We start from the raw sequence: 26841 nt of genomic DNA on the forward strand, positions 1-26841 counted from the left end.
ATTTAATATCTGAACTTTCCAAAACATGACAATCCAGTACTTACTATTAATTAATTGTTGAGTGACATTTAAAAAAGAAATAAATGCCTTTTTGAGTGCCTTCTAATTTTCTTTATCAACCATCCAAACATTTACAAAAATATTAACAGTTTCAGACCCCAACTTTATTGAATGAAAACGATTTGGGACTATTAATGCATTTGTATTTAGATGGCTGGTTAACAACTAATTAAGACATGTATTGGATTGTCACCTGTTGCGTTTTAAAACTTCCCCTTCCGTTAGCACCCGTTAACAGAAAGGCAAAAATACTATTTTACCGAGGGAAAGGGGAAAGAAACATTGAACTCAATGGCTTGTACGCGATCTCAAGCCCTTTGATAACATCGGCAACAATGAGAGAAAGCAAAGGGATGAAACGACAACAATGAAAACCCCTTGGTCTGTACGGATTTGATGGCAAATAAAGCAAAGGAGATGCCTTCTGAGAGTTGAATGCTATGAACCACGAGTGTGGATCTGATGAACGCCAAGCTAGTAACGAGAGTAAACTTACCTTATCTGGCCTCAGACGAACCTTATATGGCCTAAGACTGAGAATTAATGCCAACGCGGGAATAGAGGAGCAAGGGAGAGATTTCGATTAGTTCCAATCATCAACTACTAGCTTCGAGTAGCAATGACGACCGGGGATATAACAAATAGTTTAGTGAGAGGAAGTTAATTTCTAAACTCGAGTTCTGCTTGTCGGAGAATCTGCGTTTTGCTGCCAATGGGGTGAACAATGATTTAAAATGCAAAAGTAAATGAGGGAAAGGGTGGGAAAAAAGACTGGGGAGAGAGAGAGAGAGAGAGAGAGAGAGAGAGAGAGAGAGAAGGCAATCTATCATGTTTAGATCCGCCGCTACAATGAGTTGCAGCGGCGGCGGCGATGACCCCTCTTCAAACGAAAATAGAGGAGCGGCGGTGAACCAGCGGCACCCCTCTGGCCATTCTCTCCCATTTCTCTCTCTGTGTCCATTCCTTTTTCCCCTCTTATTCAGATCCCAATAAAATCATTCGAAATCGACTGTTACAATACCTTTCATCGTCGACCTCTACTAGAACCAGTTTCTCTTCATCTTTTTTTTTTCTCCTTATCTCCTCCCGTCCTCTCTCTCATTTTACTGTTTAATCATCGCTGTCGCCGTTGCAACTCATTGCAGCGGCGGATCTGAACATGATGGAGCATGCGCATGAGAATGAGAAGAGCAATTTTCAGTCGAACACCGAGACCAAAGACAGGGGCGGCGACTATTGAGCAACTGCAGTACAAGTCTGCACTATTCATTTCTTTAATCTTGCGACGAGAATAGGGGTGGCGACTGCAAGATCTCTCTCCGATCTATTCTCTCTCTTCCTCTCTTTCTCTCCTTCCACTTATTTTTCTTCTTCTTCATGGCCGGATTTCTAACCCCTTAGTATATATATGAATATGCTGAAACCATTGAAACCAAACGGAGAAAGAAGGGGAGAGAGAGACCAAAGGTGAAGGGGGAGGTGTGAGAATGGAGAGAGAGAATGAAGGTTAAGCGGATGAGGATAATACTGAGTTTAGAAAAAAAATTTATACGTCACGTAGGGTTAAATGTGCACAGACCGTGACAGACTATTAACGGATGCTAACAAGAGGGGTATATAATTAGTGAATTGTAAGAAACAAGGCTTTTAGAAGCCCGGAAGACCAAAAATCCTTTTTTTTGTTTGGATAATGAAAGCCCGTTAGACTAAAATATGAGACCCCTAAAAAACCGTAAAAGTCCAAAATGGTCTTTTATCTGAAAAGCTACAACCGAAGCTTTTGCTCTATTCGGGCTTTTCACCTTCTAGCAAATATTCGAACTTGACGAAACATCCTTCGTTCTCCACTTTCGAAAGTGACTGAGAGGAACTTTGCCCCAAGCGACTGAGAAGCATCGGCACAGGTAGTTCTTCTCCTTTTAATTCCTTCAATCATCTATTTTTTTCATCGTTCCATGAATTTCCCCTTCTTCTTCTTCTTCTTCTTCTTCTTCTTCTTCTTCCATCAAGTACTAATTGACATTTTTTCTTGTAGGAGGCTAATTACCAGCTGTTCTTCACCGTGTTCAGGTATACTCATCTGCCATTTGCTCTTTTTTTTTTTCGGATTCCATTGACACATTAGGCTCCAGGTTAGGGCTTAACATTTGTTAGTGTTCTATCATCAACATTTTTTTATGTCTATTTACATTTCAAATTTCTGCGATCTGAATCATATATACAATAGTTGGCGTAGCAAATGATTCAGTCATATTAGAAACACTCGTTTGATGCGGTAACATAACCTATTCCAGTTGCTCCTGATCGTATGAGCCATCAACATGTATGTAGGCTTCAGGATTTTTCTGGGGGGTGTTTGGTGAACTATTTGTTTATTGCTTGTGGTTGTCCATAGGGTCCAGCTTTCTCCACCAGTTGCAGGGGGATCCAACACGCTTTTTTTGGTGGATTTTTGCATTGCACATGTCCCATATGCGTCTAAACAGAATGAAGAATTTTTCAATATAAACCTGTTTGATGTTAGGTGACTTGCCCTGCACGCTAATGTTAAAATTGTAATTTAAGGTGGTTGTGGAGAGTTAAGGAATTGATTTCCATTAATCTTACTCAGACTCTAGGAAATGGACCTTTTAGGGAGGTTATAGTCAGTATTGATGATACTGTAGTTGGGGCTGTCTGGCCTTCTACTGTGATATACACTAGGGGGATAAATCCTCTGCTATGGAGACCCGTTTCTGGAATCGGTAAGCATTTTAATTATTTTAGCCCATTGGGGTGTTGTGGAGGGTGCCTTCCTGGGGTGTTGTGGAGGGTGCATGATTGAGTCTCTTGGTGCATAACTATTACTTTGTCTGCCTCATGTGCAAGGTCCCACCAAGGAGAATTATTTCAGAGAGAGAGAGAGGTGGGGGGAGGGGTGTAGTCAGAACATTAACAGGGTTGATGAATGATTTGGACCTGGGTGGGTCTGGTGGTTGACAGTTGCAGATGAGGAGTGGTGGGAATAGGGGGTTCGAATTTCTATATCCAAACCCGGTCAACCTGTTGGAACTTGGAACCCATATCTTTTTGTTTCCACCACTTCATCAGGTTTGGATTGCCAAGTTGTGGGCATACTGTACCATTAAATGAATAAACAATCCATTGGGGTTTGCAAATATTGCCCTACCCATGGGAAAACCACATTCGTTATCAGAATTCCTTCAAGTTCTCTAGTAATTTGGCTTCAACTTCCTTCCAATCAAAATAAGGTTGAGATTTACATGTGAGAGAGAGAATTAGCAGGTTTAGCATCAAAACAAACATGGGCATGGCTATATATGAGGATATCTATTATTATAATGAGGTGAGACCCCACAAGCCCAACAAACAATAGAGTAGGTTCTGATCATTTACTTACAAACCCTATAGTGTGTAGGTCAGAACACAGAATTGGGTGTGTTTTCTTATCAGGTAAGGACTCAGGAGACTCAGGACCCGATCTATTGACAGCAGTAGAAGTAGTGAAGAGTAAGTACTATGTTAATTTTCCAGGCAACAGTTGCCGTCAGTTGTTTTACACCCTTACATATGTACAATTCCCCAAACAAACCTGTAGTTTTCTGTTGCAAAAGTTCAGTAGTTTGAACCATATAATCAGCCACTTGTACAGCTTTCTGCAAACCATCAGAAGTTCAATTTCATGAAATATTTTGTTGCATCTTCAACTTCTCCCAACTCAAGATAACATTTTGCAGCTCTGTATTGAACCTTGAGATATTCAGGCTCTATTGCAATAGCTGCCATACAGTCCACAAGTGCCTCTCTCATCCTTCTAAGAGACATCCTTGTTGCAGCACGGTTGCTATAACACAACATCATAGCCTCAAGGCATGCCATGGACTTCTCATTTGGAGAAACACAATTCACCCCTTCTGTGTAGCAATCCTCTACTTCTCCTAGATTACCCTTTTCATAAGCTTGATTTCCTTTAAGTCTCCATTCTTCACATGATCTAAGAGTTTTCTCTGGTTCCTCATCCACTCCAGACATGTTCTGCCCTTTGTTTTAGCAAGTGGTTTAATCTCCCTGCCCAAAGTGCTTAAAGAAAAAGAATCAACAGTTAAAGAGAAAAAAGAACTGCAGAGAAGGAGAAGCCATGTGAATAGTTGGAAAAGAAAAAGAAAATTGATTATCCTTTTTCATTGAAAAGGGAACTCCACATCCAAGTCTATTACAGAATTCCCATTCAAAATCACTCTGTCCTTCATCTTTTGGAACTCTAATTAATCTAAAGAAATCATTTTATGAGGGGAAAAAATACTTACTGTGAAAACGTCAAGGTCCAGCAGTCTCTGCAACTAAACAGTCTTGCCCCCTTAAATCTTTCCAACCAAACTGACAATATGCATTCAACAGAAACCGCCTTGTGAATTATGAGTCATAGAAAATGTTGATGATTCATTTAATGAACAAATTGGGAGTATGGCTTTTGGGATAGTAATCTGAGACTACAAAGGTTGATTTTGTGAAGAAGTGAACCAAAATGTAATACAAGCAGCTTATCAGCAGGACATGGATGTATCATACAGAGATAGAATCATGGGTGGAGCATTGCCTGGGCTGTGAAATTCTTGAGCTCTCCCCTTATTTCCTACCAGGAACAAAAGTATATACACTACTGAAGAATAATTATTAGAAGCTGCAAGGAAGGGGATCAAAATAACCCAGTTGAATGAGCTATTCAAGTTGCTGCCTAGAGAATGAGCCCATCTGATCAGAGGTGTGAACTTCCAAGGGGTCTCCTCTTGCATATTATACAACAAATTGTTGTTTGGTAGTCACCCTCCAGTTTTCCACATCCAACTCCTTCATATAATTCAAAATCAGCGGATCCAATCCTTGAATTAAAGCAAGAATTTCAGCCCTCAGAGAATTTCCATGTCCAATCAGACCTGAGAAACTGAGGACAATATTTCCATCATGATCCCTTACTATTGGGACAATCATGGCAGCATCTGGTAGTGGACCTAGTGGTGAAAAGAAGATGCTCAACATTTGAAGTACAGATATGCCTTTTTTTTTTTTCCTTTTTTATATCACAACAAAGGCTCAACATTTGAATACATGCTAAGCATATATACAACCCAACTACATCAAACTATAAGTTCAAATGGTAACAAAACATCAGCATCAACATCCAGTGGCTGCACCATTGAATCTTCTTCTAGTTATTAACTAGTTATTGTTTTTCTTATTCTAGTCATTAACTAGTTATTAATTATTTCTAAAACTTTTTTAAATAGTTTTCTTCCGTATAATCTTTTATGAACACTGTTTTAATGAGGCCTTAATTTATGAGCCTATTTCTTTGTTTAGGTAAATGTGTAAGTGGGACCCACAAGTAATATTTGCATATTTGAATGCATTACTAGGGCCCACACACAATATTTAACATGTATGTAAGAAGAACCGATAAGCATGTTTGCCAAAAGGTCTCTCGATCTTTCTAGCTTTTGAAAGATCTTTAAAAAAATTGCAACCAAACGGTTTGGTCTTTGAAGATCTACCTATGAAAGCTCGTCAGTCTTTTGAGGTCTTGAGGTTTTGGAAGATCTTCCTAAAAGGACTTGCCCAATGCCACCTTAGTCAATTAGCTAAACTAGGGTAATTTAAGAAATTTACCCTTTCTTTTTTTCTTTTTTTTTCAATGTTTTGGATGCGAATAGTTCATGCCATTCGTTCAACCTCTCTCTCGACTCTTCCGCTCCTCACTCGTAGCCCGCTCATCTCTCTATCCTGTCCCCTGGCGACTGGTGACACAGGCAAGTGGCGTTACTGTTCCGATGACTATTTTACCAACGGCAAAAGGTTCCGATGCCTGGTAAAAAACCCTTTTTTAAGTAAATCAGAGCTACCGTTCTCACGTTAAAAACCAGTCCCACAGTAACATTTTCTTCTAATGTTACATTAGCATTTGGCTTTTGAGTTTTTCTTTTTTATTTCAAGAACCTAATATGAGATGGAAAATCAGTAGGATAGCACTTTTTTCATCAGTCTAATTAAGTTGAGAATGATTTCTCAATGCAAAATGATAAAAGTAAACACGAAGAATGCCATATCATTTTTAATTTCTTAGGAAGTGTTATTTAGATTTCTTTCACTTTTTCTTTGTTCTCAGGTTCTTGCTTTTGGTTGGATAAGGGCTCTGTAATTTTGGGGTGGTAAGTTCGATTTATTCCTCTTCATAAAATTCATTGTCATTCTTCGCTGCTTCGTTTTGTCTCTTCGCTATTGTTGATCTGTATGCAGTACTTTGGTTTGGTTCTTTGTTTATGGTTAAAGTTGAACATTCGCTTCTTTTCTCTGAATTGATCGTCAGTCTGGCTGTTTTTAGTTATTTATTCTAGTAATATAAGTGTTAGAATAAATTAAGAATACTGTAATCAGTAAGTGCTAGAATAAGTTAAAATGAACACATGGTTTCTGAAATATGTTTTACCAGCATGAAAGTTTAGCACGATTTGTTTTTAGAAGAAACCCCTACGAAGCTCTTGAAATCCTGAGCTGAGGCTATCTATACATGTCTGTCCGCTCATCCTCCAGAAGGCAGTCCTGCAGGAACTCTAAAAATGTCGATGTCAAATTTTATAAAACATGTCATTTTTTTTGTCCCTAGCATAAGTCATGCAAACGGAAACTTTCTTACTTTGTTTACCCTTTTTGTAGTTGGCTAGTGAGTATTAAAAAACAATGAGAAAGGAATATTACTGATATGTCTTAGCTTTGCTTTGAGATGGTATCTACAAATTTTGTCAATATAAAAGGAAAACAAAACTCGTGTCTACATCAGCCACCCGTTTCTTTCGTTGAATGAATAAAAGTATGTCCTATGCAGTCGGATATACTCTGCAGATGTTTTTGGAGCATGGTGCCTAAGTATCTCTCTGCAAAGGGTTTTCTGTCATGAAACACTTACAGCTTTCCTGAACTGTATATATGATTTTGAATTTTCTGTACTTTTGTGTTTTTAGTGATTAATTCAATAATCTAAAGGAAGTAATGACTCCTTAGTCAAAATCTGTAACCACATTAACCATAGTAAACCTCACTGACCATCTCCTGGGACACCATTAAGCAAGGTTCAAAGTATTAATACTATTGATACGAGGAAATTGCATATCAAGAGTTTTGAACCATCAAAACTCTCACCTCTTTATATTGTTTTCTTTTGAAAATTTAACAGCAGATACCGTACACTGCCTATTAACGATTAAAGCATTGAAAAAGTCATCAATCTTAATGTGTATCGGTGACCCTGAGTGAACCTTGCTGTTAAGTGATTATTACGTCTGTGCTTTCTGGTATATCATGATATCATCTAATTCAGGTCAATAGGGCCTTGTCCCAAATGGGGTCAACATCATCTAATTCAGGTCAATAGAGCCTTGTCCCAAATGGGGTCAGCTAGACAGATTCTTTTCTGCCACTCTTTGTCAAAGGACTGTTTCTCTCTACCTCAATCTACATCCTTTCAGCCTTTCCCTAATTCTTCTAGACCCATCAACTTGCACAGTGTTACTCCTTACTGGTGCATTATTTGGAATGCTCATGTATTGCCAATCTTAATTTCATTTTTTTTCAGATATTAGGGTTATTTCTAGATTTCTACGAATACAATCATCTAATTCTGTCTTTTCTATCTGTTCCATATCATATCCCTTAATAAGATAGAAGCTAGAGAGAAGCCAAACATGTGAATCTGGAGTTGCTATTTATCTCAAAGTTTTGAACATTTAATATTTTTATTTTTGACCCGAATTATTCTTTATATTTTTAATGGTGTTCATGCATTTTCTTAGGTTTCTTATTTGGAACTCAGTTCAAAGCTCTATTTATTTCATTATCTTTTACTATCTCTTACCTTTGTTTTAATCTTAGCTTCTTATATGAGGCCATTTGTTTATTTTTATTGATTGTTCATTACAATATTTTATGAGACTGGTGTTATTTGTTGCCAGTTGAAGGATCTAGAAGCGCTAGGACGGGCCAAAAAGGACATGGATTGATGCAGTGAAAAATGATTTGAGGGCCCATGATTTAACAATGGATATTGTACCGAACAGGGTGGAATGGTGGAACAGGATTCATGCAGCCAACCTCATATAGTTGGGACAAGGCTTAGTCGAGTCGAGTTGAATATATTTATCAAACTGGAATTCTCAGGGAGTGCAGTTTCAGAGTCTCTTTTGGGTCAAAGATGGGAAAAAAATCCAATCTTCTGATATTACTAGTGTTTATACTTACATTAGAGTGCATGGTCTTAAGGATAACATCATAAGTTGGTTGGATCTTAATGGAATTGATGAAGAATTTCTTGTATTAAGAGGATGAGGAAAGGGGGTTTCATGGGTTTTAGTTATTGTTTTTGTTTTCTCTTTTGAGTTCTCTTCATAACAGGAACTTGATTTTGTGTGAACGAAAGAGACCTAAGGGAATCTGCAGATGAGCTAGGTTGTGCTATTACGGATTGGCCCCTGGCTTACTTGGGCCTCCCTTTAGGAGATAATCCTAAGAGTGTCAGCTTTTGGGCTCCGGTAGTGGAGAGGTTTGAGAAGAGGCTAGCGTCCTGGAAGAGGAGTTATCTTTCTTTAGGTGGAAGAGTCTCTCTCATTAAATCTACCCTAGCTAACTTTCCTGTTTACTTTCTGTCAGTGTTTAAGATCCCCTCAAAGGTTTCAAACCTTTTGGAAAAATTAATAAGGAACTTTCTTTGGGAGCTTGGAGAGGAGAAGAGAGATCATAGGGTGAGTTGGGAGGTGGTCTCTAGGTGTAAAACAATAGGGGGTCTAGGGATTGGTAATTTCAAGAAAAGGAACATGGCTCTTCTAGGGAAGTGGTTATGGAGGTTCTCTTTGGAAATTGATAAATTGTGGACTAAGATTGTGGCTAGCATTCATGGGTTGGAAGACACTGGCTGGGATCCTGGAATCTTGGCAAGGGCTTCAACAGCTTCTCCTTGGAAATCCATCCACAATCTGCTTCCAGTTTTCTCCCCTTGGATCAGGTATGGTCTAACCTCTGGTAACCTCTGGGAACATCTTTGGGTCGGGGATTTTCTTCTGAAAGACAAGTTTCCTTCCTTGTATGCTCTTTCAGACTTGAAAAATGAACCCATTTCTTCTTTCTCAGTCCCTTCAGCTTCCACTTCGGGCTTTGGTTGGAACCTTGGCCTGCGTAGGGAAATTAGGGATACGGACTTGGATAGCCTGGTAGCTCTGCTAGCCTCCCTTGAGGGTGTCTTCCTAAACTCTGCTAAGGAAGACACCAGATTTTGGACCCTTTCTAGCTCTGGTACCTTTTCTTGTGCTTCTTTCATTGAAACTTTAACTCAGCCTCCTACCCCCCTGGGGTTGTCTTTTCCAGTTAAGGAAATTTGGAGCAGACCTTTTCCTCCTCGAGTGGGGTTTTTTTGTTGGGAAATTTTCTTGGAAAGAATCAACACTTTAGACTTACTCCAAAGAAAGAGACCCAACTATTGTTTACTTCATAATAGATGTGCTCTTTGTAAAGCTGATGGGGAATCTGGCTACCACCTCATGGTCTCTTGTAAGGTTGCTAAATCTGTTTGGGAGTGGGTTTTCTCCCGTTTTGGGTGTTCTTGGTATCCTCCGGAGACTTTTCAAGGTTTGTTTTCCCCATCTCTTTTCAGTTGGCCTAAGAAGCGAGGGAAGACTATGTGGAGGTGTATTAGGGCAGCGGTTTGCTGGTCTTTGTGGGTAGAAAGAAACTCACGCATATTTTCTGACAAGGAAAAAACTTTGGAAGACTTGTTAGATCGAATCCTTATAAGAGCGGTCCACTGGCTAAAATCTTTGGAGTCGTTTTCAGATTGTCCCATGGATGACTTGCTAAGAAACTGGAAAGAGATTGCTTCCACTGCAAGATGCAAGAGGACTCTTTGCCCGTTCTGGTCCCCTCCCCCCTCGGGCTTTATAAAGCTGAATTTTGATGGCAGTAGTGTAAGGAATCCAGGGCCCTCTGGGATTGGAGGAGTCTTCAGGAATGAGGAAGGGATTGTTACTGCTTTATTCTTTGGCCCTATTGGAGAAGGTGACTCTCTTGGGGCTGAGATCCTTGCAGCGCTTGAAGGAATTCAAAGAGCAAAAGATCTAAATATTAGCCGTTTGATTCTGGAAGGTGACTCGAAAGTGGTAGTTAATTGGTTGAAGACAGAGGACAGTGGTTTGTGGAACTTTAACAATGAGAAAAAACAGTTCTTATGGCTGGGTAGGGACATAGAGATTCAGTACAGCTGGGTGAAGAGGAGTGCCAACTCATTTGCGGATGGGTTGGCCAAGCAAGGAGTGATTAGGGAGGCTGTTTTCTGGGCTAGTTTTTAATTTTCTTTGCTTTCTCTGAGTTTTCTGTTTTTTTGGGGAGCTAAGTTATTTTATCTCCCTCTGTATTCCTTTCCTTCTATTCTCTTAATTTAATGAAATTGATGTTATTGATCAAAAAAAAAAACAGGAACTTGATTTTGTTAATTGGCTGGTTTTGAATCCTTTAGCCTGGTTTCTATTGTTGCTATCCCAATATTGAAAGCAACTGGTTATGCATTACTTGCCTGTTGAAGTCCAAGTTTGATGAATGCTTGATGGTCAACTCATTTGGGGCAAACTGGAGGCATTCATGGAAGTGATAAAGTTGTTATCATTAAACTGATGTCCAAATTTATTAGGGTCAGACTCAAACAAGGTTGGAAGAAGGGCTATTATTTTAGAGGAAAGTTTTCTTTGCAATCCTTTTCTAGTTAGAGGATGCTCCATTGTTGTGACTAGGTGGGCCTTAAAGACATTATCCAGATGGAGTAGCAAAATATAGAGCATGTTGGAGAATGGGGTAGTGTCATCCTGTCAACATTAGCATAATGTATTGCAATAAATTTCATGGTTCTTCCTAGGCAAACATGCAGATTGTAGGATTTTATGGTTTTTGCTTCATGAATTGTTTCTTGCTTAATTAATTTTTTTTTGAAAGGATTTGATAGATTGAATCATTACTACCATCTTTTTTGGCATTGTGTTGGCAACCCTGGGTCATCCAGGGTACACTGAAAGCATGCTTTGGTCCTATCTTGGCTCTGAGTTGCAAATTTTGCTAAAGAAAAAGTTCTTGATCTTCGTACTGGTGCTTGGATTGCTAGGAGGTCTTGTCTCGTTTTTTTTGGCCACCAAAGGTGACTTAGTTAATGTTATTAGATGAAGTGATGGATATGTCTGAGGGCCATGGAGCTTGGGGACTTTCTACTACCTCAATGAGATAAGAGGAGTTCTGTCATCCCTGTTGGTCTAAATAGGATGGTTCCCTACAGAAATAGATTTGACCACTAATGACTTGGCAAGATAGGGTGTTGAAAGATTTTTTTTGCTTATTTTTTTTGCTTTTTCCTTTTTTTGGCATGGTGACACCAATATGCCTAAGTTTTATTAGAAGAGGCTGAGGCTGCCCTCACATATACTTTCATTGTTATGTGTATCTTCGTATATGGACCCCTTTTACCGTATGCATCTTATTGTTGCATCCATATCCCCTGTTGGATTCTGATTGTTGGCTGAATTTTGCTACAGGTTGTTGCAGTTTGGGATAACTGAAATGGACCCAAAAATAGATGTTAGGACTGAAAGCTCCTCCATGCCCTCCTCCATCAGAACTAAAGAAGGGGACCGGTGGAACAGTAAACCAGTAAGCTGCTAATTTGTGGACTGTTTAAAGTGTTATGTCTTGTTGTAAACTTTCAAAGAACTGAACCATTTGTCACAAAATCAAAACTCCTTAGTTCAAATGGTCACTTTTTTTATCATTAACAGTTAAGATTTTATTAATGAACAAAGGATATCATAAATAAATTCATCAAAAAAAGGATATCATAAATAACTATATACAACATTATGTGTAGCATCCTGTATGTTGGGCTATTCCAAACTAGCCACCCAATTCATTTGTTTGCATCATACTATCTTTTCCCTTGGAAATGACAATAGGCTAGTTAAATGGGTGATCCAACAGACACTTAGGGTAATCCAAGATCCAACTGACATGCTTTTACTGGAGTTGGTTTGGCATGCATTCTTTTGTGTCTTGTGTTAATTTAGTTTTTGGACCAGCTCATCTTGGGTGGGCTGGATATAGATTTCACTTAGTCTGACTGCTTTGGTAATCAAACCTATGTTCTTCCATGGATGCTAGGACTGCAACTTGGGTCAGATTAGCTTGTATCCAGCCTTAAAAAGTCCGGTTGGGCTGGGTTGAGTTGAAGTTTGGGTTATAGGGTTAGTTGAAAAGTATGAATCTGACTTAATTTTGGGTTGGTTTAGGGTTGATGCCTTGACGAGCCTGACCCAACCCGAGCCCAACTTAATTTCATATTTGCATGTATAAATATTATATAGGATACATTACAGATTACCACCCTGTACTTTGGGGGTGGTGACACTTAACTCCCTGAATCTTGTTTTGCGACAAAGACCCCCATTAACTTTTAGATTTGAACACATTGTCCCTATCAGTTAACAGAGTTAACGATGAAAATAAAGTTACAAAATACCCATTCAGGATTCCATGAGCTGAAAGCAATAATGAGAAAAACTGGTCTCTCATAGACCCTCTCAAGAGACAGCAACGTTTCTGAGGTTGTTGCTTCTTCTCTCTCCTTCGTTTTTCTCTCTGAAGTCTGAACTAAAAAAGGCCACAAATTGCTATGATTCAAGGAGGTCTACTAAGCAATGTTGGCCAAGCTGGCCGTGTTCAAACTAGTGGCCATGCAGTCAATTGACGACTAGACTCGGTGCCTGGCCCTGGTAGACTGGTAGTCAAAGGTGGGCTGGTAATGAGCAATCTGAGCCCTGCTATACTTATGACTATAAACAAGTTAAAGGGTAGAAAGCAAAGGAGTGGACATGATCCATGGCTCAAATTGCCAGTGGTGGTGCCATTGATTTGGTCAACCATGCTGTAGCTATGGCGTTTGGGCAAAGACGGAGCAGGAATTATGTATACACAAAGAATGTCTAATTCTCTGCTCAAAACTATTTAAAGGGTTGTAATGAGTGCTGTGTTGGGTGTGAGTTTAACTGTTCATATACAGGTTGACAGTGGTGGGAGGGAGGGCGGTGGCTACTCTATTTTCGAGTTAATTGCAGTAGTGGAGAGGTGGGGAGGAGAGAAAGAAAGAAGAAGAGGAGAAGAAGAAACAAGAGGGGAGAGAGACTCTGGTTTTCTGTTCGGTGGAGAAGAGGATGAAGAGTATATTTCTAAGGTTAGATTTAATTTGTCATTGAGAGGAGGAAAAATAGTCCTGGAATTAAGAAAAAGGTAGATTATGATATAGAAATGTTTAATGAGCACATGATAGTCAGGTGAGAACATTTTTGAAAGTTAATTGACAGAATGCTAATGGAGGGGACAAAGTGCTGGAATTTGAAAGTTCAGGGGGATTTTTGTTGCAAATAAAAGTTTAGTGGGGTAAGTGTCACCATCCCCAATGTTCAGGGTGGTAATAGGTACTTTATCCTATTATATAAACATGTATTCATGTATGTAAGTACTTCTGCATATATGTGTAGACACTCCATTTTAACCATCCTTGTTCAGGGTGTGCACATTTTGCATAATTTTTTTGATGAATATGCACATTTTGCATAACTGGAACACAATTCACACACTTCTCACACTTGGCGCATGTTTGGCACACGATTCACATAATTGTGCAAGTGTTTGCACAATTTCGCAAACTGCATAGAATTCCTGTAGTTTGGTATCTGCATATAGTTTACATGACTCATGTATTCATGCACATTTTAGGGACCAATTTGGATTTTAAAGTGCTAAACTAATTTTTTTGGATCAATAACCAGAAATAGTTTAAAGTACTAAACTATGTTTTGACACCTTTCGGACCTGACTTGAGACCTGGAGGAGGACCTCTAATTTGTAGTTGCAGTACCAAAGACTCGGGCAAAAACAGGGTTTGAGTGAGTCTTGACACTTCTATCAGCCATAACTTTTGATCCGGTGTCCGTTCTCAACATATAATATATCAAAATGATTGGCTTGGAGAGAACTACACAATAAACTCATGCATCAACACTTGCTAGGCTCGCTAGTCAAAGTGCCATGCGGCTGGTCTGAAGCATTGTGTGGCTGATCCAGTGTGCCACACAACTGTCCACTCCTAGATGCCCAGATTGATGTTTTTTTTTTTTTTGATAATTATGCCCAGATTGGTGTTTTCAACCTTTTACCGCCTCTAGGGTGTTTTTCTTACAGGAAACTTGTTTCAAGTGTTGATTTCGACCTTCAAAAATCAAAAGATGCCTCTAGAACCTTTCCAAATTGAATCAAAGTTTATTTAATTCAAATTCAAGAGGCACCTTGACATAGCCATGTCTAGGTTCAAGATTTTCCCTTTTGGAAGTTTGACCCTCTCAACTTTATAAACAAGGGTCTTAGGAGCCTTGGTAAGGAACAAACCACAATGCTCAAGAAGTGCAATTGAGTGGAAGCTCCCATTGTGGAGAGCAAGCCACTCTTAGGAGAAGAAGATTCTCCTTGTTCTAAATTTCTGAGTGTTGCTTCTTGATCTTGAGGGGCCTCCTTTAGGGCTGTTCACGGGTTGGGTTGGGTCGGTTTACTGCAGTTTTTCCAACCGACCCGATCTGGTCGGGTTACCTGACATAGAAACCGAAACCGACCCAGTGTTAAGCAAAGCCGACCTGGTCGGTTTGAGTCGGGTTGGGTCGGTTTTGGTTCTAAGTTCATCCCTGTGATAAAATCTTGCTAATTTTAAAAACAGTCATAAATTGAACATCATTTCAGCCATCTCCTATGATAAAATTTAAATGAAAAGTTAATCACAAAAGTTGTTCATTAATCACTATTCACTAATCCAAAGTTTATTGCAACCATTCAAAAACTAGGTGGCCTAATGGGCTTTGGAACTTCATGTTTGAACTAGGAACTAAGTCGGTTCAGTTCGGGTCGGTTTCGGTTTTCTTGTGTGAAAACCGAAACTGACCCGAATATCGGTTTAGGAATTTGCACAACCCAAAACCGACCCGTCCTGATGAAAACCCGACCGACTCGGGTTGGGTCGGTCCAGGTTGGTCGGTTTGGTTGGGTTGGGCCTTCTTATGAACAACCCTAGCCTCCTTTTAAGTCTCCAGTTCACGTAGACTCTCTTGAGGTCTTTGGTTTGTGTGGGACAAGTTAAAGCTTTGGAGGTTGGGCCGAGGTGTTTGAGTCATAGTTGTGAAGACAAGCGGGTATTGTAAGAAGATTGTTTTTGGAAATATTGCATTAGAGGTTGGTCCATAGTTATTTGCGTTTTGTTCTTAGCTTAGTATTATAGCATAGTTTTGGGATGTCTTTTATTGGCTCATATCTGTATGGAGTATGAGCGTGATCCAATGAATAGGAAAGAGCCCCTTTAGTTTTAATTCACCTAGTTATTTGTTTAAATCCCCTTAATCATTTGCTTGCTTGGTTAGGGGTGGTCCCCATTGGTTTCTATTGTCTCCATAGTTATTTGCTTGCATTTTCTCACATGCTCATGCATCACATAGCATAATGGTGAATACTCTTATCTACTTGCTTACATCTCTTTCTTCTCTTAATAGAAGTCATATATGCTCATGCATCTTGTAGGAACTATAATAAAGTAAATGCTTTTATCTTCTTGTTTGCATCTTAACATACCTTATAGCCTTGCATTTAGGCCATGTAGACTATGCTAGGAAATTGGGATTTCAAGGATGGAATTCTCTCCCTTATCTTGTCCATGGCATTCAAAGGTTGAGAGGAAATATGAGAAATCATTAAGTAATATGATTGGGCATTTCTTTTTATTTTTTATGTTTCTTTTTGGATGTAAACAAAAACCGGGAATTAGTAGAGGCCAAAATTTTGATTCCAGGAAGGTGTGGTGCCCAACCCCTTCCACAGTTGTACCCTAATACTTACCTAGATTGGTTTTGGAGCCACTTAAATGATTTTGGGACTAAAGTTTCTGGTTTTGACTAAAACTGTTTTCCAAAATCATCTCTCCCCTTTTTCCTCTCTTGTTCCTCTTTTTCCTAATTTTTGTGTAAAAATTAGGTGGTGATCCCTTTAGGTCCCCTGCTGACCCAAGCACTACAATATGTATGTATTCATGTTTGTATATGTACCTAGTCATCCATATATGCATATATCTATGTATTTATGTATTTTTTTTCACTGCAAGTATGTATGCATCTATCTTTATGTATTTATGTCTATTATATGCCAAAAATTTCAAGTTTAAAGGCAATTTTTTTTTTCTAAAACATGATAAATATGTTCTTTTACACATAATAGTGCTAAATTGATTTAACTTGAACCCTGGAGTCTAGAAAGTAAGAACACTTGGCAAAAAGGAAGTAGAGAAGTTGGGCCAACCCAGTGATTTAAAAGACATGCCTAGGTGCACAAGCGAGACACATTTTAGGGTAGGTGCCTCGAGCAGGTCCTAGGTGCAGCCCTTTCAAAAGGTGCATGCTTGATGTGCCTCAGGTTAGGGTCCATTATTTTTTTTTGTTAGAACTAAGAATTTGGGACCCTAACATGGACTTGTTTGGGCTTGCCTTGAGGGGCGTGGCACAAAGGTGGCTCGTAGAATCAGGAATGTAACATGTTTTACATCACATTAGCTACTTTAAGTAATGCAATTGAGGAAAAAAAGAGATTGTGGGTTTTACATGTTTGAAAATGTTTTATATGTTTGATTTTATTTTTAAATTCACATTTGAATATGCTTTACATGTTATGTTTATGTATTTTAATTTTGGATAATAGGTTTTTTAAAACATTTATTTTAAATTTTAAAGTTTATATTTTTTATTAATATTATGTTTAATATTTTTTGAATATTTTTTGGCATTTTTATTTTTCTGACTTTTTTTTTATTTTTAGCTTTTTTTTTTTAATTTTTGTGCCTTGCTTCAAACAGGCACGTGCCTCGCCTTGCGCTTTATGCCTCAAATGCAAATTGATCCTTGCGCCTCGTGCTTTTAAAACACTGGGCCTACCTGACCCAAACCCAACCTGAAAAGCTTTGGGCCAACCTGACTTGCACCCTTAATGGATGCTAGGGGTGGCAATTGAGCAAGTTTGGGTGGGTTGGATTTGGGTTGAGTTTCAACCCATCCATCTAACCTGCCAAACTGTTATGACCCATTTAAATGAATCTTAATGGGTTGGGATCAACGCAAACCCACCTTGACCTAATCCATTAACATTCTAACAATTTTAGTTTTATAAAAAGATGGCTTAAAAGTTAAACAACCTATTTTTAATACCTTTTCAAGACATAGCCTAACACTACACATGATTGTTCTTCATTTGGGTGTTTTGGGTTTGTCAAGTTATGTACATGGGAAACTTAAATGGAGTTTAGCATTTGGATTAGCAATTAGATGGAGTTAAATAGTTAATGGTTGTAGTTATTGCATTATTTTAATTTAAAGGGCAAGTGGGAATCAATGAGATGATGAATAAAGAATTAGGGCCTGTTCGTTTGCTCTGAAGTCTGACATCTGAAAGTGCAATAATTACATTAAGGGGTATATTGGTATTGGTGAACTTTTCTTTCCTCTGAACTCTGAATGTAGAGAATGTTGTTCTGAATTCTGAATTCTGAATTCTGAAAATTATCAAATACCCATTTTGACCCCATGTATGAGAGTTTTTGTTTGTCTTTTTTGGGGTATCATTGGAAAACAAAAAGTTGTGTGATTGCACTTTAAGAGATAAGAGATAAGATGAAATGAACAAGCAATTTTCTCTTAAAGTTAAAAGATTCCTATTATGAGATAAGAGTTAAGAGGAAACGAACATGCCCTAAGAGGAGAGAGAGTAGAGGTGTGTTTTCAACCTGTGGCTGAATCAGCTGACTGGACCAGCAACCTTGCAACAACCTAGCGGACTGGCCGGTAAAGACTGGTAAGCTGTCACCATCTTAGTGACCTGTTTGGTTGGGCTGATGCAATATCAATTACATGTTGAACTAGCTGATTGGACTGGCCAACCCTGTCAGTTGATTGCCCTATTAACCAATCAGTTGAACTACCGTTTGACTCAATTTGTGGGTAACAGGTTAGATAGTTTATCTTTTTTACTGTTTTATTATTTTTTGTATTTTTTTTTTCATTTCCATTATTAAAAAAAATTCTTTTTATCACACTTAATTTTGTTTAGTATGATGTATATATAATATTAGAAAGAGATCCATTTTTTATAAACTTCTGATCTTTTTGGTAATTTTTGCATTGTATCCATTTTCCATTTTTATTATTTAATTATGACCTCACAGGTTGACTTGTTTGACTTGAACAATTGAATTATTGACCCACCACCTGAATAGGAAAGTGCTTTATTTTTTGGGTTTAATGGGTACCACCAATCCAATCCAACCCATTTAAGCCTTCCAATAGGTCATTCAACCCATCAGCATCCTGCTAAGTAAATGGGTTGGTTGGTGGGTTCAGCAGGCTGGGTTGAAAATTGCCACCCCTAATGGACACTTTCATTCTAAATTGTGATTCAAATGTTGAAGGGTGGCAATGCCATCTAAACACAATTTGGAAATTTTGAAAAACTGTGGTTCATAACATAAGGACCAAGATTTGGAGATGGACTAAGGATGGGTGTGTCTGTCAAGTCATTTGTTAATCATCTATCAACACAAGATCTAGCCCTTTTCCTTACAAAGCAATCCAGGAGTCCTCGGCCCTTTCAAAGGTTGCATTTTTGGGTTGGACAGCAGCATTGGAAATGCTTGATCGAGGACAAATTAATCTGTAGAGGATTAGTGATTCAAGATGCATGGTGTGGCCTCTGCAATGTAGAGGAGACAACAGACCACATCTTTATCCATTTTTTTGAAGATAAGGCTGTGTTTGGTTGTGATGCAAATAAATTTGCACTAATGCAAAGCTATGGCAGTACAAATGATTTGAGTGTAAATTCTTACTTATTTTTGTTTCAAATTTTAGCTTATTTTGTTTGATTGCAGTATAAATGAAGTAAATTAACACATGAATCAAAATAAAGTAAAACCCAAAACAAAATTAAATGAGGATTTGCATTTTTATCATTTGTACTCCTATGCATTTGTACTAATGCAAATAAAATTGCACTGCAACCAAACACAACCTAAATAAAAAATAAACTTTATTAAGAAAGAGGAGAAAAGAGGAGACAACAGGGTGATAACACATCACCAAGCAAAGAGCAAACCCACTCTAACATCAAACCCTTTGGACAAAAGATAAACAGCCCTACAATAAAAAAAAATGACATCCTGAAAATGCCACCCCAAATACAACAGAAAAAATCACGTCAAATATGGTGAAGACCCCTTCCACAAACCACACAAAGACAAACAATAATATGCAGTTCCAACAACCCTCCCAACCCCTGCCTTTATACAATGATAAAAAAAACACCCTGAACCCAATCATCCATTTCTGATGAGAAGCAGTGCTCAAGCTTTATCCATTTCCTCAGCATGTCCATCGTCTAACACAGAGCCCTTCTTACCTGAGACGCTTTTTTTTAATCTTCCCCTTCTTAGTCCTGTCCCAAATACTCCCAACTTTAGACTGGCAAAAAGCCAAAAACTTTTGAAACTTGCATCATTTGATTAATTTTCTGTCCTTATCCATTGTACCTTCATGTATAAAGTTTGGATATATTTCTTCAAGGTCAGGAGTTTGTGTTGGGTTAAACCACATTCAATTAAAACAACTGCTCGAGCTTGGATGGTGGATGGTCTGTCAAGGAAGGAAAAGACTATGTGGACTGCCATTATTCCAGCAGCAGTTTTGTGGTCTATCTGGATGGAGAGGCACTGTAGATTATTTGAAAGCTCTTTAGGTAGAAGATCTGGTCAGCAGGGTGGTGGTGAGAGTTGGATTCTGAGTTTCAATTTGATAAAAACTTCAAGAACTCATTTGTCAGGGCATTCTTTGAAAGCCAGAGTTTGTTTAGGTGGCGAGGGTTGTTGTTTCTGTTGTCTTTCTTGAGTCGTGTACCTGGTTGTAGGGGTTGCAGCTGTTCCCTGGGTCTTTTGTTTTGCTTGTAATCCTATTGTAATTGTACCAACATTGATTTTAATAAAATTTCATCTTACTTTCTTCAAATAAATAAGGACCAAGGTTCCAGCATGCTTGGCACAATGCATGGTACAGCTTTGGTATGACGAGGGAAAAAAGGCTTGTATAGGAGACTGTAAAATGTGCTTTCCTTTTTTAGTTATGCACTAATAGTTATCTTTCTCTCTCTCTCTCTCTCCATCCACCATTCCACCCACCTCTAATTCATTCTTATTGTCCATAATTGTTTAATGAAGTAAAATTATTTTAAAATATAGCCAAATTCATATTATTTACATGTAACCCTTTTTTAAATTTATATGTATAAATATACTTTGTATATACATAAATATGTCTACAAGTATGCATACAACAAACTCAATTAATGCTTCAAGGCTTTGGAACTTTTCAAATTTGGTACTCCATTGGTTTTTGTTTCCACTCCATGGTCTCACTCTAGTGACTTGGGTGTGTGTGATCAGATCATTTTTTACTGTGTATGAGGGCATTAAAAATTAAAAAAAATGTAAAGCTACCTGGGGTTTGAAGAAGAGAAATCAATCTCTTTTTCTAACGTCTCACCTAGCTTGCCTCCTCTCAAACTTTCTATACCAGTACATGTGAATTTTTGCCACCTCTCTCTCATGTGCTCAACTCTCATGCTCGTGCATACATTTCTATATAAATACTTGCAAAAAGAGTCCTTTACCTATTCCTTTTTTTTTTTTTTTATCAATAACACTTTCATTAATTGATCAGTATAAAATTTACAAGTGGAAGACAAACACACTTATCTTCCAAGAGTCACAAAGAGCTTCAAGAAAGGAAAAAAGAAAAAGACAAAGACACTACCGTTACAGCTTAGCCCAAAACAATGAATCCCTTTCTGCCTCTTGTTTAGCTAAACCATCAGATAGGGAATTAGCTGATCTTTTAATCCAACATGTCTTAACTTCCATCTCCCGCACCAGCCACTTGAATTTCCTCTTCTCATTATTAGACTTTCATAAATCATTTTGATCTTTAGTCAGCCACCCTATCACCACCTCTGAATCCCCTTCAATTATGAGTTTCTTGATGTTCAATTCCTTAGCTTTCCGGACTCCTTCCATAACTGCACAGATCTCAGCTCTAAGAGAGTCACCCACTCCAATTGGGCCTGAGAACATAGCAGAGATGACCCCATTGTCATCCCTAAAAACACCCCCGATCCCCGATTGTCCCGGGTTTCCCCTACTACATCCATCAAAGTTTAATTTCAAGAATCCACTAGGTGGGGAGTCCTTTACCTATTCTCCTCTTCATCCATTTTCTTTGCAAACATGACAGCTTCACTTATTGGCTCCGTCCTGTTCCCTTCAATTGCAAACAACCTTCCAAATTCTTCCTCTATTCTGAGTTGGCAAGTCATTGAGATCTTGCACACTTTCTTCTTTCTTTCTTTCTTTCTTTTGTCTCACATGATCTCTGCAAGATAAACTTCTGCGGTGACAAGTTAAGATCACTGGTCATCTATCTGTTGAGAGTTGAATCCAGAATTTTGGTTCTTGTCATCAAAGAGGAATATGCCTTTTTCACTCAGTTTATACAGTCAGCCTTTGTCCCCCCCCGCTTGGTTGGGGTCTCCATCATACAGAACCCATTTAGTTTGAGAAGTCCTCTTATTTGTATTTGTTGTCTCTGGTCATATGCATGTTTCGTCAAAGAGAAACTAAAATTTGTTGCCTCCACAGGTCTCATACAAGATGTATTCCAAAAGTGCTCAGATCCGCCTTGTGAGCAGCCATCCTGAAGTTTATGAGCCCTGTGATGATTCTTTTGCACTGGTTGATGCACTACTAGCTGATCGAACTAACCTGTTGGAGCATCATCCATCATTATGCATGGAAGTGGGTTGTGGCAGTGGGTATGTTATCACATCTCTGGCTATCATGCTTGGGCAAGAAGTTGCCGGTGTCCACTATATTGCTACTGATATCAACCCACATGCTGTGCAAGTGACTAGTGAGACACTGAAGGCACATGGAGTGCATGCAGAGGTGATATCTACTGATATTGCATCTGGTTTAGAAAAGCGATTGTCAGGGATTGTGGATGTAATGGTTGTGAACCCACCTTATGTACCGACACCTGAGGATGAGGTTGGTCGAGATGGAATTACTTCTGCTTGGGCAGGAGGAGAGAATGGGCGGAGGGTTATTGATAGGATCCTACCCATTGCAGACAAGCTTTTATCAGATAGGGGCTGGTTGTACATGGTAATGCTAGCAGCAAATAACCCCTCACAGATATGCCTTGCTATGAGGGAGAAAGGCTATGCTTCTCGGATAATTGTACAGAGGTCAACAGAAGAAGAGAGCCTCCATGTTGTGAAGTTCTGGCGGGATTCTGATATTCAAGTGGGAGCAAGGGAGCCAACAACAAAAAGCAGAACAACTTCCACAACAGTAATGGAATCTCTATTTTCGCAATTTCCTCGCTTGGCTTTCTGGAGGAATGACAACAACAGCTACTAAATGTGGAGGAAGGAGTCATTCTTCATTCCTCGTATTATTGGATGCACGAGTAAATTTCAATCTGTTATGTTTGGTGGGAAGAATGATATTGACAAATATTACCTCAGAGCACTACTGAAGACCAGCATTCTTTCAAAATTCTCTTGCTAAAGGTGAAGAATGCATCTCTGTAATTGGTACTATGTGTGCTCTATTGTGTTCATACCTGAATTGTTCATGTTACATCATTAGTGAACCATAGCCCAAAAATCTTACTAATTCTTACTCAGCTTGATCAAGGGCCACAGGAGACCTTTGGATAAGAACTTTGCCTGATAAGGTTATCTTAACCATTTGATATATTGACGTTTTAAGCCTTTCTACACTGCCACTATTATCTTCCTTTGGCTGCCAATTGATCCATACTGTTTAGTTTATTGACATCATTATGTTTCTCGTTGTCTTGCCTATCTAGAAATGTAAATAGTTAATTTCAGAAACTAGCAGTTGTACTGGAAAATTGATATTAAGAACTGTTACTTATTACCAGCAACGTAGCAAGTAATGCCCACTGTTTCTTGGTCTTTCATGCTTGAGGTAGCGGACCAAATGCTTATGACTGTTTTTTTTTTTTTTCTATTTAATTTAAAAGTTCCACAAATCTATATTTGGTTTGATAGGAAATATAGAGAAACACAGTTGAGGGAAGTACTTAATAAATTTTGTTTGACTTTCTATTTTTCTCTTATTCTGTCGAAGAATTCACACCCTAAAATGTCACTTGCAACTAATAAATTTCACCCTACAAATTTCTCAATTGTGTTAGAGGTTTGAACTAGAGAATAGGAAAGACATGTACCGGAAAATTTATAACTAATCAACTGGTATCATAAAAATTGTAATCAATCAGATAGTTTTTATCAAAATTAGGGTTTTTGATTGGTTAATGCCCTTCCGGTAACGTACCTTCGGCATCATAAATTTTCCGTATGAAACAATGGGTCAGAAGACTCAACTCAGAAATCAGAAACTCGCATAATCACCTTTCCGGTGTCGTAGACAGGTAAGCCAATGTGTTGTCCACAGGGTGGGGAAAATCTTAGCTATCCATGTTTCATAGTCTGTCAACAGGGTTCTCCCTGCGTGACATGGTTCACCAAACAATTGGGCGTGGTGTTGTCCATAGGGTGGGTAATGCCACCTCAATATCTCGTGGTCTCGAGCACACCACGCCCAATTTCTTGATCACAAGTATATCTCGTAGTCTCAACACGCTACAGGGATTATACTCCCATAATCCATCTCAATGATGACATCACCATTTTTGGTATTATCATCGGGAGATGTTTTCAATACATGGCGAGAATGTACCCTGAGACATTGTGAGGGGTCAGATGAGGGCCTTCTGTTACCATTCTCTGATTCTCTTTCTAGCCTCCATAGTTATTTTCTTGGGTAAATTACACAGATCCCCTTGTACTATGGGGTCTGTGATAAAGACCTCTTGCACTTTTTTTTTTTTTGCAACAAAAACCCCTGAACTTTGGCTGTTAGACAAAGACCCAGTCCGTTTGTTAACTTTGAAAAAATATTATCATATGCCTATTTAAAATTTTCTAATTATCCAAACTACCCTTCTCTCGCTCTTAAAATACCACACATGACAACTCCAATATCACACATGACAACTCCAATCCCTACAGCAGGGAAACTACAGATGCCCAACTTCTTAAACATACAAATCCTGATTGAGAGAAAATCATAATATCTTCTCTGTCACCATCTGTATCACTAATGGGTTCTCTCTTGAGACAGACTGATATCAGAAATTGGGTCCCGTTCTTGTTATTATTTGTTTGTTATAACATCAGGCAATTCAGTTTTGACACCAGCACTCCCTTCTCCCTCTCCTCTCAGAATGAATACCCCTTCTTCAATTTTAGTGAGGATATGTGCTCATTGACCCAAGCCCAGCTTCTGCGAATGGTTCCTGAGCATTGTGACTCATCCTGTGGTAGTGCTAGTTATATCTGCCGTCACTTACCTGACTGCCCAGCTGCTTATTGGCAGGTGGCAGCCATGGTCCCCATAAATTAATTACTGTGAGAAAAAAAGAAGAAAGGATTCGATGATAGGTAAGAGAACATGACTGGGGGATGTTTGGAACTGTGGCCGTTTTTCAAAAAAACGGTGTCACGTTGGATCTATATAGGCATTTCAATAAACGCTCATGTATCTTATTGTTTGGTTCAGCCGATTATTAAAAAATTGGACATACTTCGAAAATCGGGACCCCAACAATGCATGAAACGCTTCGGTGACTGATGTGCATCCTATATGGTGCTTACCTGTCAGCACATACATGAAAAAGGGTGATAAAAATCACCTTACCAAACAGCATAGTATTGCTCACTGGCGGAAGCTTTTTTTTTTTTGGTGAAAAACGGGTCATGAAAGCATGAATGTTTTTTCTTGAAAATTAGTCCCACAAAACGCCCACACTTTCAAACACCATGCAAGTAAGCAACAATCAAAGTCGTAATTAAAATTCTGCTCCTCTGCAAACTAGACAAGATTTTCATCTAGAATCAAACCTAACAGCTCATTCCAGCAACCCTCAAGCACCACCCACCCTATTACAATTTGGAATTTGGAAGACAATCAAGAGATGCATAGATTATGTAGAATGAGTGGGCAGAAATGTAAACTTGAATTGCTTGATTTCCCAATGCATCTCTGTCACAGGTTTATACTATCCCAATGCCGTCACTTACCAATTCCGGTGACCACCCGTTGCCTTCGGTAGTACCATGATAATTGATAAATGCAAGGGAGGAAGGACATGCGGATTTGATACTGGGAAACATAGTTTCTTGTGCCTATGTGAGTAAGGAAATGTAACCACTTTCTGTCAGGTATGTTAATATGACTATTGATTTAATGCTGAACCTCTGTAACAAGCCCCCAGCCAAACGATCTGACCATCAAAATTGTTGTTTTCTTCAGTCAGATGAGATTTTTTTTTTTTTCAAACTGACAGAACCTTTGATCTAAGCACCAATTGAAGGCAGTTTCAGGGTCGCTAGTCTTACAAGCTGATCTCCCCCTTGAAAGCAGCTTAGGTTCTATCCAGTTTTGCGTTAGCTAATACTGGAGCTTCACAAGTCGTTTCTGCCTGCCTGAGACGTGCTTCCGTTTCAACGAGCCTTCTGGTTCCACAGAGAACTGAAAACTGGATGATCCGAGCGCAAACTCTGGAAAAGATGCTTGGAAACAATAGAGAAGGAAGATGGAGAAAGAAACAGTCGCTTGAAAGTACAAATGAAACCTTGGGTCGAACTGTGTTTTGTTTGATTGTGTTTCATCCCTGAACAAATCTCCAAGTCTGTTGGATAACGTCTAACAAGCATCAAAGCTGTGTGTTTAATCCCTGAACAAAGCTCCAACGGACAGGATTTTGTTTGCTTTAACCATTCCAACAGACGTTATATGTTCTCATGGGTCAAACTTTCAAGAAACCTCTAGTCTGCATCATCAAAGAGCTTGGAAAGCCAAATTTTGAGGACAATACTTTTGTTTTATTTTTCTATAATGCAGTTATAGTTAAATATTGCATAAACTAGAAATAGTGAAGAAAATCAGATTTGTAATTGCTTACTAACAAGGAAAAATTAATCTTATTTACTTTTATTTACTTCTGTGCACATCAAGACTGTGATACACCTTAACAATGAGTATTGCTGGTAAACTAAACTGAATTTGTGAACCACAAATTAAAACCCAACCTTCCAAAGAAAACAAAGTAAACTGAGAAATATCTAATTAACTAATAAAATACAGGAAGGAGAACAATTCCCATTAGTTATACTATAATGGAGACCAGTATTACTTTGGTTCATTGGCAGTGCAAGAACTTTGTGAAGGAGATAAAAGAGCTAAAAAACAGGATGGATTTGTAGGGGGTGGGGGGAATTGGGATCTCCTCCTCACACAGGGTGCCTCACAATGACCTCACAGGTAAATCCCACCAATAACACTTAAATATGTAAGATGTTCCAAATGCACGGTAGAATGTACCTGTGAGTCGGTGTGAGACGCCATATGTGAGGAGCAGATCTGGTCTCTTGGGTATAGGA

At 38.7% G+C, this 26841-nt stretch overlaps 2 protein-coding genes and 1 long non-coding RNA gene across 4 annotated transcripts; 2 read left to right on the plus strand and 1 right to left on the minus strand.

Annotated features, from left to right (window-relative positions):
* Window positions 1-515: 515 nt before the first annotated feature.
* LOC148863111 (S-adenosyl-L-methionine-dependent methyltransferases superfamily protein) lies at window positions 516-23258 on the plus strand. Of its 2 annotated transcripts, XM_088978538.1 has the most exons (5): window positions 516-1964; window positions 2096-2130; window positions 6221-6263; window positions 11670-11784; window positions 21944-23258. In XM_088978538.1, the coding sequence occupies exons 4-5, from the start codon at window positions 11695-11697 to the stop codon at window positions 22724-22726; spliced, it is 873 nt and encodes a 290-aa protein (XP_088834664.1). In that variant the 5' UTR covers window positions 516-1964; window positions 2096-2130; window positions 6221-6263; window positions 11670-11694; the 3' UTR covers window positions 22727-23258. The 2 variants fall into 2 exon arrangements, with proteins under 2 accessions (XP_088834664.1, XP_088834665.1); XM_088978539.1 differs by lacking the exon at window positions 6221-6263 and having other exon boundaries at window positions 532-1964.
* Window positions 3727-4092, minus strand: LOC148863112 (uncharacterized). The gene has a single exon (XM_088976252.1). The coding sequence runs from the start codon at window positions 4090-4092 to the stop codon at window positions 3727-3729; it is 366 nt and encodes a 121-aa protein (XP_088832378.1).
* A 2157-nt stretch (window positions 23259-25415) lies between the features above and the next one.
* Window positions 25416-26400, plus strand: LOC148863113 (uncharacterized). Its single transcript, XR_016110004.1, has 2 exons — window positions 25416-25620; window positions 25746-26400. It is a non-coding gene; the product is annotated as an uncharacterized LOC148863113 (long non-coding RNA).
* The last annotated feature ends 441 nt before the right edge of the window (window positions 26401-26841 follow it).

This window comes from Nelumbo lutea, chromosome 3, assembly GCF_056320005.1.
Source record: "Nelumbo lutea isolate HS-2025 chromosome 3, American lotus-T2T, whole genome shotgun sequence".
Classification (NCBI taxonomy): domain Eukaryota; kingdom Viridiplantae; phylum Streptophyta; class Magnoliopsida; order Proteales; family Nelumbonaceae; genus Nelumbo; species Nelumbo lutea.